We start from the raw sequence: 17,212 nt of genomic DNA on the forward strand, positions 1-17,212 counted from the left end.
AGCAGAGGTGAGCTGGGGTCGGGCGCGGGGCGGGAAGCTGCCAGTGGGGGCTCTGCACCCACCAAATTCTCCCCATTGGGGCTCCAGCCCCAGAGCACCCAGGGAGTCGGAGCCTAAGGTGCCACTTTTGATGTGATCAGTGGGGGGAGCGGTCACTCCCCCGCTCCCCCCTAGCTACGCTCCCCCGCCCCTAGGAGCCAGAGGTGCTAGGAGCTGCCCCAGGTAAGCACCACCAGGACTCCCCACCTCACCCCCCGGCAGGTCCCTCTGGCTCTTAGGGGTGGGGTGGGCACCCACTACGGTGGCCCACGAGACCCTCCTGCCCGGTTCTGGGGGCAGTCAGGGGATGGGAGTGGGGCAGGGGTCCCGGGTGGGGCGGGGCGTCAAGGACTGCAGGTGGTCGGATGGGGCAGGAGTCCCAGGGGGTGGGAGTGAGCAACGACCCCCTCGTCGGGTGAGGAGGGAATCCGTTGTTAAAATTTTGGCAGCTCATCACTGGATAAGATAGGTCTTTTGACCTAGCACTGATACGCAGCTTCCTGTGGAGTGGAACACAACAGCACATAGCAACATTACACAACTGTATGGGACTTGCTGTGATAGCCAGGCCTATCAATTTACCCTAAGTATGAGCTCAGCTGTAAAAGTGAGTGTAAGTTCATAAAGTGTCACAAGAACCTATAACAACAAACGTTGAGGGGAACAGGTGCAAAGGCAAGGCAGGCTGAATTAGTGCGAACTAAAAGGCCTACTCTTGTAACCCAAGGATTGTGCTAAGATCATGCTTGGTAAACAGGAAAAGTGTTGAGCCAGGAATCAATGAACCAACATTGGTCTGTTGGAAAGTAGGCCTAATAAGTGGAAAAAATAATGAGGGGATGGGACTAGTCCACCCACCGCTTCCCCTTGGCGTCCTCAGAGATTGGCTACTGGAGCAAGCTTTGCCATCACGGTTGCCACCCCCACCATCCCCTGGGACTGTGGGCCTTCATCATCCTAAGAGCCGTCTTAACCAGACCAGGCCAGAGAGAGAGACCCAGATGATCACCTCCGCCAGCTTCAGCTGAATCCTAAATGCCACCTAAAATATGAGCTTTTGTGCCCCTACCTCCCCAGGTCTCCTTTTCTTTGCCTACCTTATTTCTTCCCTTTCCTCTGTCTTTCCCTCTTCCTTCTCGCTAATAAGAGTCTGGTTTAACCCACCAAGCGTGCATATTTTGCAACACTGCTGTAAGCTTGTGACCAGAAAGAGGCAGCTAAAAGTAATGCCCTACGCAGCCTGATGCTGGTACAAGTTTGTCAGGTCTCAGAGCGGCTGACAAGACCATGTGCTGGGCTTGTGTTTTTCCAGCAGTGAGCTTGCAAGTCAGAGTCAACACCGGAGACAGAAGCTGCTTTTGCTATCTTTGGTGTTCTTTGCTCTCCCACTTTTGCGCGTTTGTCTTGTTTTATCTTCTAGGAAACGGGATCGGACTTTAACAACAACAGCTTCAGCCCATCACAACTATCTTCCTTTTTCCTCGACAGGACAGCTACTACCCTCTTTAATACCATCTAAGAGACTGTCAGACATGTTTTTTTTTTCCTTCCAAAGATTTTCTCCAACTAAAGGGAAGTAGAGCCAGAGACATTGTTAAAATAACAGCCTTATTTAATACTTCACATTTCCAACGCTTTTAAGTGTTTTTCCTTCTTTTCTGTGTCTTCAATAAAAGGTGAAAGGGCTTTTTAATGGTGTGTTTGCCAAGCAGCTTGAGGTCTCTGTATGCCAGTCCCCGAACCTTGTTTAAAACAATTTTATGTTGGACAGGGTCTGGGTCATGTTAACATCTTTGATTCTTTGGGCCCATATATCCCACCTAAATTAATACAACAGACAGGAAATAAGGAATATCTTATTCTATTAGCCACTTTACAAATACATTGGGTTTGTAAAGTGCTTTGGGATACTTAAGGTTGAAAAATGCTGAGTACAAATCCCCTAATGAATTTGTTTTACAATTGCTCAGCGCATTAACAGCCTGCTGGTGACAACTCCAGAACGATGGCTTCATTATGTCTGTTCTTTCCCATCCTTTGTTTTTTTTTAGCTATTCTGCTATGAAACTCTCTGCATTTTAATTGCCTTTCCATAGTTTAGGAAGGAGAATGGGAACCAGGCACTCACCTGCACTAAAGCTCGCTTGACCACTTTGCTAATGTCTTGTCTCCACTCAGGGATGTCAGGATTGTGGTAATCCAGATTGGGGGAAAATGACAAGAGCTGAGACTGGAAATACTCTGTGGATATAGAGAGAATAATAATAATATTTGGACAATACATAGGGCCTCATCCAACGCCCAGAGAAGTCAGTAAAAGACTCCCATTGTCATCAATGGCTTTGGATTAGGACCACAGTTCCTTTAGTCAAAGGATCTTAAAGCCAAAGAGACAGACCAACACACTGCAGGACAGAGATACACAGACAGAAGAACACACTGCACTTATAGAGGACCTTTCATCCCAGTAGCATCCCATGGCACTTTACAGAGGAAAGGGAAAAGGAAAGAAAGGAGAACAGAAAGCGCTAAGAGAGGGGGGTCCATGCTCCCTTCATCGTGCTTTGGGTTTGCAGTTTGAACATCTAACCCTATGGCTTGCCACTTGCAAAGCTGCCGCCCAGTAAATAAAGCAGCGTCAGGATGAAATTTGGAGCCAGTGCCTCAAAATGGGTTTGTTCGCTTGCACTTGTCATGCAATGTGCTCTGCAGAGCAAACACTGACTGTCAGAAACGCTCTTTTCCAAACGCAGGCATGAGCTGTTTGGTCTCCTGGAAGGTTGCCAGGAATGGTTAATACCCCAGTAAATCAGATACCAATAGTGCTAATGACACACAAATCCAGGGAAGGCTATTCACAAGACGCTGCCAAATTACCTCCCAATTAATTGATAGCTAAAGTGGGGGCATCCCAGGCTGGTTTCAGGGACAATTTTTTTTTAAAGTACCCAAGCCCAGACCAGTCCTCTGGCCTGCATTGTAATCTCCCCACTGTTGGCACAATCGCCTGCCTCTGGACCTGCCTCCCTGTATCTCTCTGACTCATCCTCTCTTTTTAAGTCTCGTCTAAGGTGTATTGCTCCTTCCTTTCCCACAACCCCCTAATGCCTCCCTCAGTGTGCTATCACGTGGCTCTGTAATTCTGATGCAGCACCACAAAGTCTAACAGGTTGTACTCTGATGCCATCATTTTGGCTTTCCACCATCAACAGCAGAGCTCCCTCAGTTGCAGATGTAATGACTCCCTGGATGTGTTTGGACTTGGGGCCTTCTCCATCACAGCCTAGATGTCTACCACTTGAGCTAAAGGGATAACTCCACTGGGTGGTAGCAGCAGTAGGTTGTTATCCTCTAGAGGACCAGCCACTGCCAGAGGACACAACGCAAGCTCTTCCAGTACGTTAGGGAGTCAGGTTTCCACCATACCTAGAGCTTGTGCCCCTGAGGCCAGCGTCGGAGGAACCGTTAGCCATGCTGCAAGGCATTCCTCAGTGTGAATTTTTAGGGGGCTATTTTGTTTTCTTTTGAGGTTTTGGTTTCCAGGTTGGCTTGTTGACTCTGGGCATTTCAGATCAGCGTTCTTATGGAGGGTGGGATGGTTTTGAGCCATTATGATGTCTGGAGGTTTCAATAATTAGCATACAGAACCCAGGTGAAGCGGCCAACATTAAACATAAACTCTTTCTGGAGCAGGAATTTCTGGTGTATTTTGTGATTCATGTGTGTACTGTGAGAGCATCACGGAGTCCTGAGCTCTGGTCAGCAACTCTAGGCACTGCCGCAATACAAGTAAAAGAATGCCAATAATAATTTCCCAGGGTGGCCTCAGGGCTTGGACATGGACTGGGACTTGGAAGACATGCATTCTATTCCTTGCTCTGCCACTGGACTGCTGGGTGACCTTGGGCAAGTCACATCCCTGTTCTGTGTCATCCCTCAGTTTCCCCCTTGGTAAAATGGGGACAATTATGTTGACCTCCTCTGTAAAATGCTTTGAGATGTACAGATGCAAAGCCTATAAAAGAGCTAGGTATTATAATAGGCAGGTAAAATTAACTTGACAATAGCATCAATGAGGAATGCCATAAATGTTGCCATAAAAACCACAGGTCTTGTCGTGCTTTTAATGGCAAGGGCTGTCCTTTCTTTTTAGGTGCCATAGCATTATTAAATAAAACACACGTGATAGAAAAACAAAAGGCAAACAAAGGCCAGGCCTGCACTACAAACCTCGGTATGACTACATCGCTCAAGGGTGTGAAAAATCTACACCCCTGAGAGATGCAGTTATACCGACCTAAGCCCTGGTGTAGACACCACTCTGCTGACGGGAGAGCTTCTCCTGCTGACATAGCAGCATCTTCACTAGCATGCTATAGTGGTGCAGCTGGGCTGCTGCAGCTTTTTAAGTGTAGACCTACCCAAAATGAAACCGACTTTTGTATGGTGAACTCAATCCAGCCTCCAAGTCTTCTGTGCTTAACCCTGCACCAACGTGCATAGTGTAGCGTTTCCAACCATCCATCCGAAACCAGACAGCAGGTTCATATATGACATCTTCCACCGTGGCTCACAGACAAGGGATCAAACTGGTGATCGCCAGCACTAAACGTATGGGCTACTACACTTGACTTTAGGAGCTCCACTTTGCTAGATACTGCTCTACAAGACTCATATTTTGTGTATTGGGCACAGAGGAGCACCTCTAACATATTCTCCCCAGTGGGTTGCAGATACTCAGCATGTGTTCAAGCTCTGTTGGATTCGTTTCCTGAAGAAACTTATTTCCCAGTTCCAAAGACAACCATTTCCCAGAAATTTACAATGCCTCTGACCACACTTGAAATGAGGCTGATTAAATACAGATTTACTTACATAGGCTAATAGTAACTGTGTGCTATTAAATCATGTTAGCAGATTATTAAAATCCACTGCATTTCCCCAGCTACACAGTTGATAAATACATATTTATCTGCTTGTTAAATCTCAGCAGCTAGCTTTCTAGTATCCACATGAGCATTTATTCAACAGGTACTCGCTGGAACGAGACAAACCTTCAGTGCAACCTCCATCATCTGACGCGCACATATAGCAAAACCTTGCTGTTCGAGCAGGGCCATGTTCCTCACATTAGCTGGTGAGAACTGGATAATGGAAGCAGAGGGCGGCACAGGGAGAGAAGTCTATGATGTTCTGGGGGTATCGCCTCCATATGCCTGACCAGGACTCTGGAATGGCCCCGCTGTGAATCCAGTCCAGGATTTGTATTGTGCCCAGTCCAAGCAGGAACTGCCGAGGTCCAGTAAGTGCTGTGTGGATTCCCACGCAGTGCAGATATGAGCTATAAAGCTCAGAGTTATGTATCTTACTGTGAAGTCCTAGGCCCAGATCCTCATAAGAACATAAGAACAGCCATACTGGGTCAGACCAAAGGTCCATCAAGCCCAGTATCCTGTCCTCTGACAGTGGCCAATGGCAGGTGCCCCAAAGGGAATGAACAGACAGTTTATCATGAAGTGATCCATGCCCTGTCACCCAATCCCAGCTTCTGGCAAACAGAGGCTAGGGACACCATTCCTGCCATTGATGGACCTATCTTCCATGAATCTATCTAGCTCCCTTTTGAACCCCGTTATAGTATTGGCCTTCACAATACCCTCTAGCAAGTAGTTCCAGAGGTTGACAGTGCATTGCCTGAAAAAATACTTTCTTGTGTTTGTTTTAAACCTGCTACCTATTAATTTCATTTGGTGGTCATTTCAAAGGTAGTAAGGTACCTAACTCCCATTGATTTCAAATACCCCCTTGATTACAATGGGAATTAGAGGATCTGGAGCTCAGTGCCTTGTTTTTTTTGAAGTTCCCAGTAACCTGGGAAATAACAGAGGCCAGGGCGGAGTCCCAGACCCAGAGGAAGCAGTATAGCAATTTAACTAAAGAGCTTTGCTAGATGGATTTTGTTACTGTGCTTTAACCAGATCGCTCTCTCTTGGGATCCTCGCTCAATCAAACCTGCTCTCTGGTCTCATTTACAATTGGGGAAGCTGGCCAACGGGCCCCGGAGTCAGAGGATCCTCCAAACAGTTCAAGCCCTGATAATCCAGGACCCTGTCCCTGGGGTAATCAGGCTTATCCTGTACTGAGATTCAATAGGGAAGCCACTGCCCGCTGTCTTCCGCTGGACTCTGGAAGACGCTTGGGTTCTGCCTGCCCCCTGCTTGAGCTTTGCTTGCAACTGGTGGAGCATACCATGCACTGCGATGTCCTTGGTGTCCTGGAGGAGGGCACTCCCAGCAGAGACTTGCACCGTGATGGTGTTCGTCCCCTCGGTGGCGAAGGTATAGGAGACGCTGCTTTCTAGGGTGATGAGGGGCTGCAAAAGCCAAACACAAGCAATGATGACAGAACCGCATTCTAGGACTGGGGTTACAGTCTCTTCTTGGACTCGCAGAAATGACACATGGAACTGCCCTGTGGAGCCATTTTATCCATCCCACCACCAGCTAATACAGCATTGCTCCTCAGGGCTTTCTGCGTTGATACATGCCTCAAGTCACGGCCCTTCCCAAACTTCCCTTATGGAGACTCTCCTGCAGCCAGGTACATCTCTGACTATTGCAAATGGTTCCTGAAATTCAGCCTAAAAGTTTCCTTTTGCTGAGCTGCATCCCCTTCCTCTTAGTTATACCCAAGTAGAGCACAATGAGCAACTCCCCAGTTGGAGTGACAATATCTGCAGAATGCAGTATTCCTCCCTCCCGCCCCACAGCTCTTGGTTAGCCAAGCGATATACAGAGATGGCCTTGAACGAGAGTTTGGAGCCAGGTCGGACCCCCGCATACTTCCCCCAAAATATCCAGACCCAAGCTATGGCAGTCATGCCTAACTCAGGCTAGATGTTTAACTCTGTCTATCTATCTCAGTAGCTCTGTGGCCCTCATCACTGTCATTCCCGAGGACTTGACATTAATACATGGATCATCACAGCATCCCTGTGAGGGAGCCAGGGTGGTGCAGTGGCTGGAGTGCAGTAGTGGGCCTCAGGAGACTTGCATTCTACTCCCTGCTCCGCTAGTGGGTGACCTCGGGCAGGCTGCTTTGCCTCTGTGCCTCAGTTTCCCCAACTGTAAAATGGGACTAATGACACTGATCTCCTTTGTGAAGTGCTTTACGATCTACTGATGAAAAGTGTGAGGCATTATTATTATCCTAAATAGAGATGAGAGCTGAATCACAGAGAGGTTAAGTGACAGCCAAAGTCACAAGGGGAATCTGTGGCAGAGCCAGGAATCTGAACCCTTTGTCCCACTCCAGTGCCTTGGCCACAAAACCAGCCCCTTCCTCGTAAATAAATCACCCAGACCCTTACCCCTTTCCTTCACATCCCTCACATTTTATTCCCATCAGAGGGTCAGTTTGCCTGCGTGGGATGAGGTTAATCCTTTATTTCACAGCAGTGGATGAGTCATGCCATTTGACTAGTCAAATCTGAGTTTTACTTGGCATGGCTCAGGCTAGCAGTGTTTGCTCTCCTTGGGGAACGCAACCTTCCTTTGCTCAAGACACCTGGGCATCACCAAGCAACGGCAGGCAGATCCCCTTAGCCCAGATGTTCTGGTCATACGGGACTCAGAGATCGAGTGAGTGAACTTGTCTGGTCACTCTAGCCCTATAGTGTTTATGCCTAGTGAGCTATACACTCACTACATGGGAGCAGAAGAACAGGGTGCTTCTAAACCGCGGGGAACATTAGCAATTGTCCGACAGGTTACCAGCCATGATTCCATTCCAAAATAACAGCAGCGAATGTTGTCTTCAAAACTGCCTTTTTCGTGTGTGTGCCTTCGTGGATGTTGTATTATTAAGGCTGATTTCACCTGCATCATGGTGTTTTAACATTCAGCCAATTCCTTCCATTTAATTCAAGCGTCAAGGCCTGGGAACTAACTCTAAATTAAATCAAGTCGTTTAAGGTTCATTTGCACAAACATATTATTAGATAGCCGGACACATTTATTAAACCGAACCTGTGTTAATCCAAGCAAACTGGCCTTTGGTTATATTGCAAAAGCAATAGACCAGCAATTCACTACAGTGGCTCTGTCTGGTGTTGGGGGGTGGGGGGAAGAATGTGCCTTGTCCAGGGTGTGCTTAATACGGAAGTTGCTCTGCCGTGGGTCTCTTTAAAGAATGGTTTGCGTGTGGGGCAAAGTTTGCCGTGCACTGATGGGATTGCAAAGCTGCATGAGAGGTGTTAGGTGCTGTGACACCTTGGGGCCTAGATTCACCCTTAGATCTTCTCGAAATGGCAGGTGGCCCGAGCAGGGAAGGGATGTGCGAGTTTGCGCGCACAGGGGTGTCTCTGGAACTCCCAGCAGAATCCCTGGGTAGCGCAACCCGTCCTTCCTTGGCTTTCGCCTCCAGCCCCAACAGGGAGCAGCTGGTACACGGACGGATAAATTACCCCCAACTCTAAGACAGCAGGCGTGTATCCCAGGTGCAGCCCGCAGCTGTACTTTGAGCCAATTTGTTCCTAAGAAAAGCAGCCCTTTTGCCTTGAATTAGCTGCAGATCCCTGACCCACAGCTGTGCACATTAAGCAAGGACTGGAGCAGGATCCCACATGCCCCGTGACATGACTTGGTGTAACCCACACACCTCCTGGGTGTGGTGTTCTGTCCCATCCAGTGGCAGCGAGACCACTTAAGAGAGAGATCTAAAATGAATCTGCTTTATAGCCTTAGCTAACAGCCAGTTGGCTTTTGGCTCACGTGGTAGAGGCTCATGCACTAAGCTCCCAAGGTCCCAGGTTCGATCCTGCCTGCCGATGACCGGGGTCTGTTGGCATTACATTAGCATAACCCTGCAGTGGCAGGCACTAATGAGACGGAGGCTGGAAAGCCTGTAGGCAGGAGGTGTTTTACCCAGAGAGTGCAGCAGGAGCTCGAAGCCAGCACGGCCGTGGTGTTGCAGCAGAGCCGAAGGGCTGCGCTGGAGGGCAGAGGGCAGTTCTGGAGCGTGCCAGGATTTGCATATCTGGGAGCCAAATGGGCTCAGCAATGCAAAATGGCTCGTGCTGCCATTGGCTGCCTCCCTCTTGGTAGCATTCACGAGAGGATCCAGATAATGCTGCTCAAGCTTGAATATCCATGGAGCTAGAAGGGATTGGTGCTGCAGAGAGGCGCTAAACCCCATGCTCCTCTCCCTTCTGCCCCCACCCCTCCGAGAGCCCCTTCCCATGCAAAGGTTGCTAAAGAGGGGGGGATACTGCTGCAGAGAGGCAGATTCCCCCTTCTGAAGGAGAGGGGCCCCAAGCTTTGATCCCAGGAAGAAATGGATGGTAATAGGGTCAGCTGCCCCCCCACCATCCAGACCCTCCCGCCAGGAGTCTGTCCTTCTGCATAGGCCTGGTGGCTTCCCCCCTGCTGACTCTGGCCCTGCAGGAGTCTTGCACGCCCTCTGCAGTCTCTCTACAATCTCCTGAGCTTCCCCTCTCCATCACATCCTCCTGGGGCTCTCTGTAGGGCCATCGCCCTGATCTCTGCCAGGTGTGCCTCATTCTGTCATCAGGATTGGCGACCTCCAGCCCCTAATGACCGAGCCACCCTGGTACAAGGACATAGAGAAGAATAAAAAGATGAGTTATCCTTGTAAAACATTCACCATTTCCGTCAGGAAGAGTCAGCAAATGCATGATCCCTGAGTGCGAAAATCCATTGTGCAACCATGATCAGTTCTTTGCATTCTCCCCGGTAACACCCTATTATTACCCCTGTAGCTGTTGTCGCGCAAGACCTAAACAAACACACAGGGGTTGTGCTAAGGCTGCAATTCTCCGAGTCACCCCTCGGCATGCAGAGTGCCCCTCATTTACTATCACACGTCAGAGTTTGGGAGAGAGAGCGAGCCAGTGCCACATCCCTGTATTCCCGTTGCCATCCGTAAGCCGAGTGCTGTGAAGCAACAGGGCACGATTCTGGGGCGTGGGTATATTTGTACCATATCCTGCTTTCAGGGTGAGGATGTAGGCAACAGCTGGCAATGGATTAAAGTCTACAGGCAATTCTGGATCCCTGGGTTGACACAGGTGAAAATGACACAAAATGACACCTTCTTCAGAAAGCCAACCCCAATTTCCTTAACAGAATCTGATGAGACTAGAGAGATGACTGATCATCTTGCTGTATTGCTAGCATTAACTATTTTTACTCCGTGCATTTCTAAAGTATTCCTTGCCATGGCATCTATATCGGCCTATACTGTCTATGGATTCGAGGTTACACCGAATGGCACAGGATTCCACTGGAAACCAGTCGCTTACAGATCTGAGACTCTGCAAACAAACTGCAGAACTGTTAGAGCTGAGAAGAGATCTTCAGCCACTTAACTCCACTTTCCCATCCTTATCTGATTTTTAAAGGCTCAAATGTTCATACCCCATTCTTAACATGCCCTCCAGTTTTGCAGGCACAAATGACTACAGGTACAATTTTCCACCTGCAATTTATACTGCTTTGATGTCTAAGGTTATGTCTTCCCAGCAAAAATAGGTGTATTTTTACATCAAGATAGCTAACTTGAGCACTTGCCTTGATGTAGCTAGTCAAGATCAATCCCAGTTGGGGAGTATAGCTATCTCAAAGTAAAAACCACACTTTCTTTGCCGTGAAAACATAGGCTTAGTTCCTGACTGCACTTGTGAATCAGGGATGCAGATAGTGAAGTGACCAAAAACACCTTCATATGTACTGGTGGACACAAAATTGCAACAACATTATTTCTCTTTGCAGTTTACACCTGCATAAAAGGAGGGCAGTGTCTGAAACTGTAGCCCACAGGTCTCTCAAACAATGGAACCTGCATTAAAGAGCATCTCCAGTCGGCAGTCTCCTGACTTATTCCTTTAGAAACATCTCCAAAATCTCCTGTAGAATTCATTCCAACTTTTCAAAAAGAGATCCTTTGTAGTAGACAACTGATTTTTGCCAATCCCTTTGCTTAAGAGAGGTTTCGCTTTTATCTTTAATTGTGCTCATGGCTCTGAATAATAGGCATGGTCAGGCAGGAACAGTTCACTGGGAGCCTCGTTTGACTTTCTAGACAGCGATAGTTATTTGAATACCAGCGGCTTTAAAGTACTGTGTTGGAATCCAGCATTATACACGGTATACTGGTGTATAATGGAAACACCGATGGTTACTTGAACACCAGCAGCTGTTAAATGCTGTGTTGAAACCCAGCATTATCCAGTATATAGTGGTATATAATTTTGTTAAGTTGCAAGCAAACTCTGGTAATAACAATGGTCTGCCAAGCACAATAATAAGCAGCGGCAAAAATGTAATGACTCCTGCAACACCCCCACAAGGGGAAAAATAAATCACAATGGGCAAAGTTCAGATACCGAACAAACTTTTTTAGATCCAGGGGAAAAAACCCAGCAAGAGCAGCATGTTTTCATTGCTGCTCAAACAATATTCTGCCCTGCCAAGCCACTGAAGTAAGTACAATATAATAAAAAGGGACCGTACCTTGGTGCTGTTACCAAACCACCAGAAGTAGGTAAGGGTGCCCGATTGACTCGGCCATACCACCGCAGTAAGGTTGACTTCCTTATTCCTAATGGCAACGAAGGGTACGTTCAGATGGACATGCTCCACTGGACCTGCAGGAGGTGATCTCATTATTACAGGCATCTCAGTAAGTCCTCCCTGAGCAACGTTCTACAATGACGTAAAGCAAAATGCTCTCCTTTTTGAAGTGAATGGAGTTCCACCAGCATAAATGTGGTGCAATGGAGAAGATTACTTAATGACAGAAGATGGTACCAGATTAACAGCCCTGTAGACTCAAATTCTTTGTTGAGCTTTTATAGGGTTGCATCATAGGAGGCAGGTGTGCAAGCTTCCCCCATGCAGCCTAACCACTGTGTCTCAGACTTGGAGCTGGCATGCACAAGCTGTTAGGGTTTTACAGAGTGGTTTAGACTCTCTACCCATTAAAACCTTAGCCTGTTGGAGCCAGCTGGAATGATGCTTTTTATAACGTGGACATCTGTCTGCTAGGAACCAAACTGAAACCTAGCAACTCATTGCACAGGTCACCAAACAGCTCTCAAATAGCTAAGGATTTCAATCTCCCCAGCTAAGCTGGGTACTGTAGGTGAAAGGGCCCATAACCCATTACCAACCATCCAAGCCATGTTGGATGGACAAATTTCCACCCTTGATTAAACAAACCTACATACCAGGGATGTGCAAAATCAGTCCAGCTAGGGTTTTATATGGTTGTTCATCATCTTTGTATCTGAGCACCAAGACACATCAGAAAAGATCTTCCAGACACTCTTTAAACTGAAAACAGCCCTCTTTCTTCATGATTTGAAACCAAAACCCCAAACGTTTTCAATATTATTAATAATAGTATTCCAGAAGTGGCCAATATCCACAGTTATGGTCCAACGCCACCTTGTGCTAGGCACTGTACAAACAGAACAGAAAGATGGGCCCACCCCAAAGAGCTTACAATCTAAGACAAGACAAGAGGTAACAGGTAGCTACAGACAGATAGACAAAGGAGCACAAGGAAACTATGATACAGTACTGGTCAGCATAATAGCCAGTGGTCAGAGTTTTTTGTGGGTGTCACAGCAAAGGATGGTTTTAAGGAGGGATTTGAAGGAAGAGAATGAGGTAGTTTTGCAGAGATCTATGGGGAGCTTTTCCCAAGTGCAAGGGGCAGAAAGCACAAAGATACTAATTTGAAAAACTAGTGAGTGATTAATATTAATAATATTCGACAAGCCTCTGAACTTGGTATTAACTGCTTCATGAAGCAGAAATACCAAAACGTTCCAAGAACATTTATGCTTGAGGTATTCATGACCTGATCAAAGCCAGGTACTAATAAGAGTCTTCTGAGAGTGTTTGGTCTCATGAGATTTCCAGAGCAAAGAAGTTTGAATAAGTCTGGCCAAGCATCTAAACTTCTTGCTCCTTTTTGATCAAGAGCTACAGCTGGGAACTTTTGGGGGTCAGCTGTCATTGGTAGTATTTTCTTCTCTACTTTTGGTAATTGGGCCATCTTTATCTTTCTATAGTAAGGGTTCTGAGAAGAAGCAAGAGCCGAGAGTTAACCAGATAACCTCCCTTGCTTCTGGAATGGTCGAAAAGGTGACGATGCAGCAGGAAGTCTTGTCACAGCAGCAAACGGCCAGAAATAACTCTAGTGATCCCTCCCAGTGCATGACAATTGAGAATTCAGTTCCTCGCCACAGAAATAAAAAGAACAAGAGGAAAAAAACAGATGAAGAAAACGCTAACGTTATTGGTTGGAACTTCAGCTTTTTCTCCATCTGTCCGTCCCCCCCCCCGCCTCTTGCTTTATTTTTTTGTGGGGGATTGAATTTAAATTGATAATTGAGATGCACTAGGCATGCTGGCATGTTGCTGATTATGTCTTATAGGTGATGCTCAGATCTGGTAGTCAGATGGACCACTACTGTTAGAGAAGAAAGGTGGGTTTGTAGATTACGCTTGGCGTGGGGCTATATAGAGCTAGGTCTGATTCCCAGTTCTGCCACAGACTCCCTATGTGACCCTGGGCAAATCACTATATCTCTCTGCCTCACTTTCTCCTCTCTCCTTCATCTACTTGGCCTGTAAACTCTTTGCAGGGCAGGGACTGACTCCTACTATGTGTACGTACACACCTAACACAATGGGACCCCAGGCTTGGTTGAGGCCTTGGGTGCTGCAGTTCTCTCGTTTTGAGAGGGAAAACAAGGTAGCCAGACATCAGACACATGCACTAGCTTTCCAGGAGTGAAGGAGTTGCCCCAGTCTCTCAGATGCTCAGAGAACACAGGTTTCAGGCCTCAATATACCCCGAGCTGGGGTGGAGTGAGGAGGTGAGTGGCAGGTGGGGGTGACAAAGGGGGGCCTGGCAGAGGAGTAAGGAGGTGAGCGGCGAGCCAGCTGCAGGATGAGGAGGGCAGGTGCGGGTCTGGCTCTGAGTGGGGGAGTGAGGAGGCAAGCAGGGGTGTGTGTGATGAGGCGGGAGGCGAGTGCGGGGGGCGAGGAGGCGGGAAGCAAGCGAGGGTGGGGAGAGGAGGTGGACGGGGGGGAAGGGGGTGAGCAGCGAGGCGAGTGGGGGAGGAGCCCTGGCGGAGGAGTAAGGAGGTGAGCAGTGAGTGGGGGAGAGAGGAGGGACACAGGAGGCGGGCGGGGGCTGAGGAGGTGAGCGGTGGGTGCATGGGCAGCAGGTAGAGCCCCCCCTTTGTGGAGGCTAGCCCCCGACCCCACCCCTTCTGCCCACGCTCCCCTGCAAAAAAACCCAAAACCTTACATAAAAATAAAAAATTTTGGAAAAAAGTGACAGTGCGGCCTCCAGCCAGAGTTGGTGGCTGCACTCTGAGGCCACCAAAAAAATCGTTGCAAGAATGCCGGGTCTAAAGTGTCTTTCAGCCAGTGGGTCGTGACCCCGGAGCTTATGAAAGGCAATCGGGGGGTCGTGAGGCAGTGAAAATTGTATTGTAATCTTAGGCAAAGAAAATCTCATTCCCCCACACCCCATCCTCAAGATCAAGTGCTCTTTGTCAATCTCTTAAAACATACACACACACACACAAGTTGTATAGGTTTAACATTAATAGCGTTGATACATTTTTTGTCTTACTTTGATAGCAAACATAAAGGGGTTATGCTAGCTTGAGAAACGCTGGTCTGTAACCCATAGGGCTAGCTTTAGCCTTTATTTTATTCAGCTGTAATGCAAGTAACCTACAGGCCCGTATCCTATAAGACACTAGCTTCTGCAGTTAGCATAAGGCTTGAGGCCTATAAACTTTGGCACAGATAAATGGCCTAATGGTCACCCCTAAGTTTTGGGGAACTGGAAATAGTGTGTGTAAGAGGAAATTTTGTCCATAACAACACCATAACAGCCAACCACAGGAACATGAGCTAACATTGGCTTACACTGACGTTTAACCTTTCCAGACTACTGTACCCCTTTCACGAGTCTGATTTGTCTTGTGTACCCCCAAGTTTCACCTCACATAAAAACTACTAGCTTAAAAAATCAGACACAAAAATGAAAAAAATATACACTATTCTTGAAAATTTGCTTACTTTCTCATTTTTTCCATATAATTATAAAATAAATCAATTTGAATACAAATATTGAACTTACTTTTCAGTGTATAGTATATAGGGAAGTATAAACAAGTCATTGTCTGTATGAAATTGTAGTTTGCACGGATTTTGCTAGTGCTTTTTATTTAGCCTATTGTCAAACGAGGCAAATATCGACGTGAGTTGATGTACCCTCTGGAAGACCTCTGTGTACGCACAGGGGTACGTGTACCCCTGGTTGGGAACCACTGGGATATGACATCTGCAGATATCTTGACCACAAGAGTGCCATGAGAACAAACTGACGTATATCATAATAAGTTGAGATCATGAATATACTGACCTATAGGAGAAGACCACCCCAACATTAGTAGGGTGAGGAAATACAAAAAAGGAAGAGGGGAGAAGTTGCTACTGAATATGCATTAGACATAGTGGCATCAGCGTAACATGTTATAAAAAGTTCTATCCCAGCCTGCGGGCTGGAGGAGAGAGAGATGTAACCCTTGGGAGGTGCCAGAATGGTGCCCACTGGTGATGAGCAGGAAGGTGATGGTGATGGAGAAGATAATGGCTAACATTTCAGGTTGCTCTGCAAGGGATGGCGTGAGTATATGGATGTTCAGATGTATGTTTTGTATTGTCTCTACCTACCTTGCTGGGTGAGAGTATTTGTGACTTTGCTAAAGGTAATAATAAACTATTATAAGTACAGAAGGGTTCCTAAAGTGTGAGTGTTGCAACTGTGCACATAGGGGTTCCCAACTGAACAGTAATTTTAATAATACTGGGCCTGATCTTGGGACAAGAACCTGTCAATCCTCAAAGTGATAACTGGGAATTTTAAGTAATCAATATAATTAACGCATAATCTTTAGATCAAGCTACATGTCTTAAGGCACAGTGATGGGGTCTAAGAGGACAAGGGAGAAGAAGAAGACAGAGTGGCTCAACAGGGCTACATGAGTCCCCGGCTTTAGAATCTCAATATCGAACAGCAAATCCAATAATAAAATTAAATAATCCCTGAGCAATGGGTTGCTATTACTGGCTAACAACTACTTTTGTTAGCTAATGGCCCAAGGTGATGCCAAGAGCAGTTAACGCTCCAATAACTGGATGTTAAATGCAGTTGTGCTTGATTTTGAGGGAATTACAAGCATGATACGAGATTCGAGGGACATTTTTCTCTTTCACACACCTAGCTCGGAGTTTAAAATCGACCCTCTCCACAGGCTCTTGGCCATTTGGAAACTTTAGATAAGGGTACCCCTCGGGGAGCACAGCAGGAGGGAGAGAAGGTGTATTTGCAGGCTGAGGGTGAAGATAATGGAGTTTTATGAACTTCCGTCAGGAACTTGGATTGAAGGGTATAGCAGTGACTGCAGTAGGAGCTCTCAGACTAGGTGGTCTAATGGTCCAAGCACAGGGCAGAACGCTCCGATCTCCTGAATTCTTATCCTGGGTGCTACACTCATTAACTCTCTTCTGTGGCATTAAGAAAGTCACTGAACTACTCTGGATCTTGACTCCCCAATGTGTAAAATGGGGTTAATGATTGTGACCTCCTTCACTCGCATTTGAGAGGATAAAATAGCTAATGTTTGTCAAATACATTAAATATGGGAAGCGCTATACAAGTACTCCCATATTATTAATGCCCCAGAAAATGTTACAGGCCTAATGGCTTTGTGATATTTAAGCAACATTGCCAATCCCAAACAGTCAAAAATCATGGCACAGACCCAAAAATCAGGATAATAAAAAAGAACAATATATTTGGAGTTCGTTTTATTTTTCTTCTGATTTCTGAGCCTTTAGAATATACTTGGATCCCATTTTCAAGCTTTTCTTGAAGCCATGAGGCCTAGAAATTTACTTGGTTTCAAAATGAAAGCTGAGATTTTAACATAGTCACGTGACCTTAGGAACTGGGGCTTTCAGAAAAGAGCAAATATCAAGAGCAGAGGTTCATAGAAATCAGGATTTCTATCCCACTGAAAAGTCCAATATTTCTGTATTTGTTTTCGTCCCATATT

The 17,212-nt window shown here is 46.8% G+C and overlaps 1 protein-coding gene across 1 annotated transcript in view; it reads right to left on the reverse strand.

The window, feature by feature from the left end:
* Nucleotides 1-17,212, reverse strand: part of SORCS3 (sortilin related VPS10 domain containing receptor 3) — a gene marked incomplete at its 5' end in the record, with an annotated part of 489,210 nt that overhangs the window by 17,692 nt on the left and 454,306 nt on the right. The window contains 3 exons of the mRNA XM_084635451.1: nt 2,168-2,280; nt 6,289-6,412; nt 11,571-11,704. Of these exons, the coding sequence (XP_084491577.1) occupies nt 2,168-2,280; nt 6,289-6,412; nt 11,571-11,704 (371 nt within the window). The remainder of the gene's footprint in view (nt 1-2,167; nt 2,281-6,288; nt 6,413-11,570; nt 11,705-17,212) is intronic.

This window comes from Lepidochelys olivacea (genome assembly GCF_965140295.1).
Source record: "Lepidochelys olivacea isolate rLepOli2 genome assembly, chromosome: 7".
Classification (NCBI taxonomy): domain Eukaryota; kingdom Metazoa; phylum Chordata; order Testudines; family Cheloniidae; genus Lepidochelys; species Lepidochelys olivacea.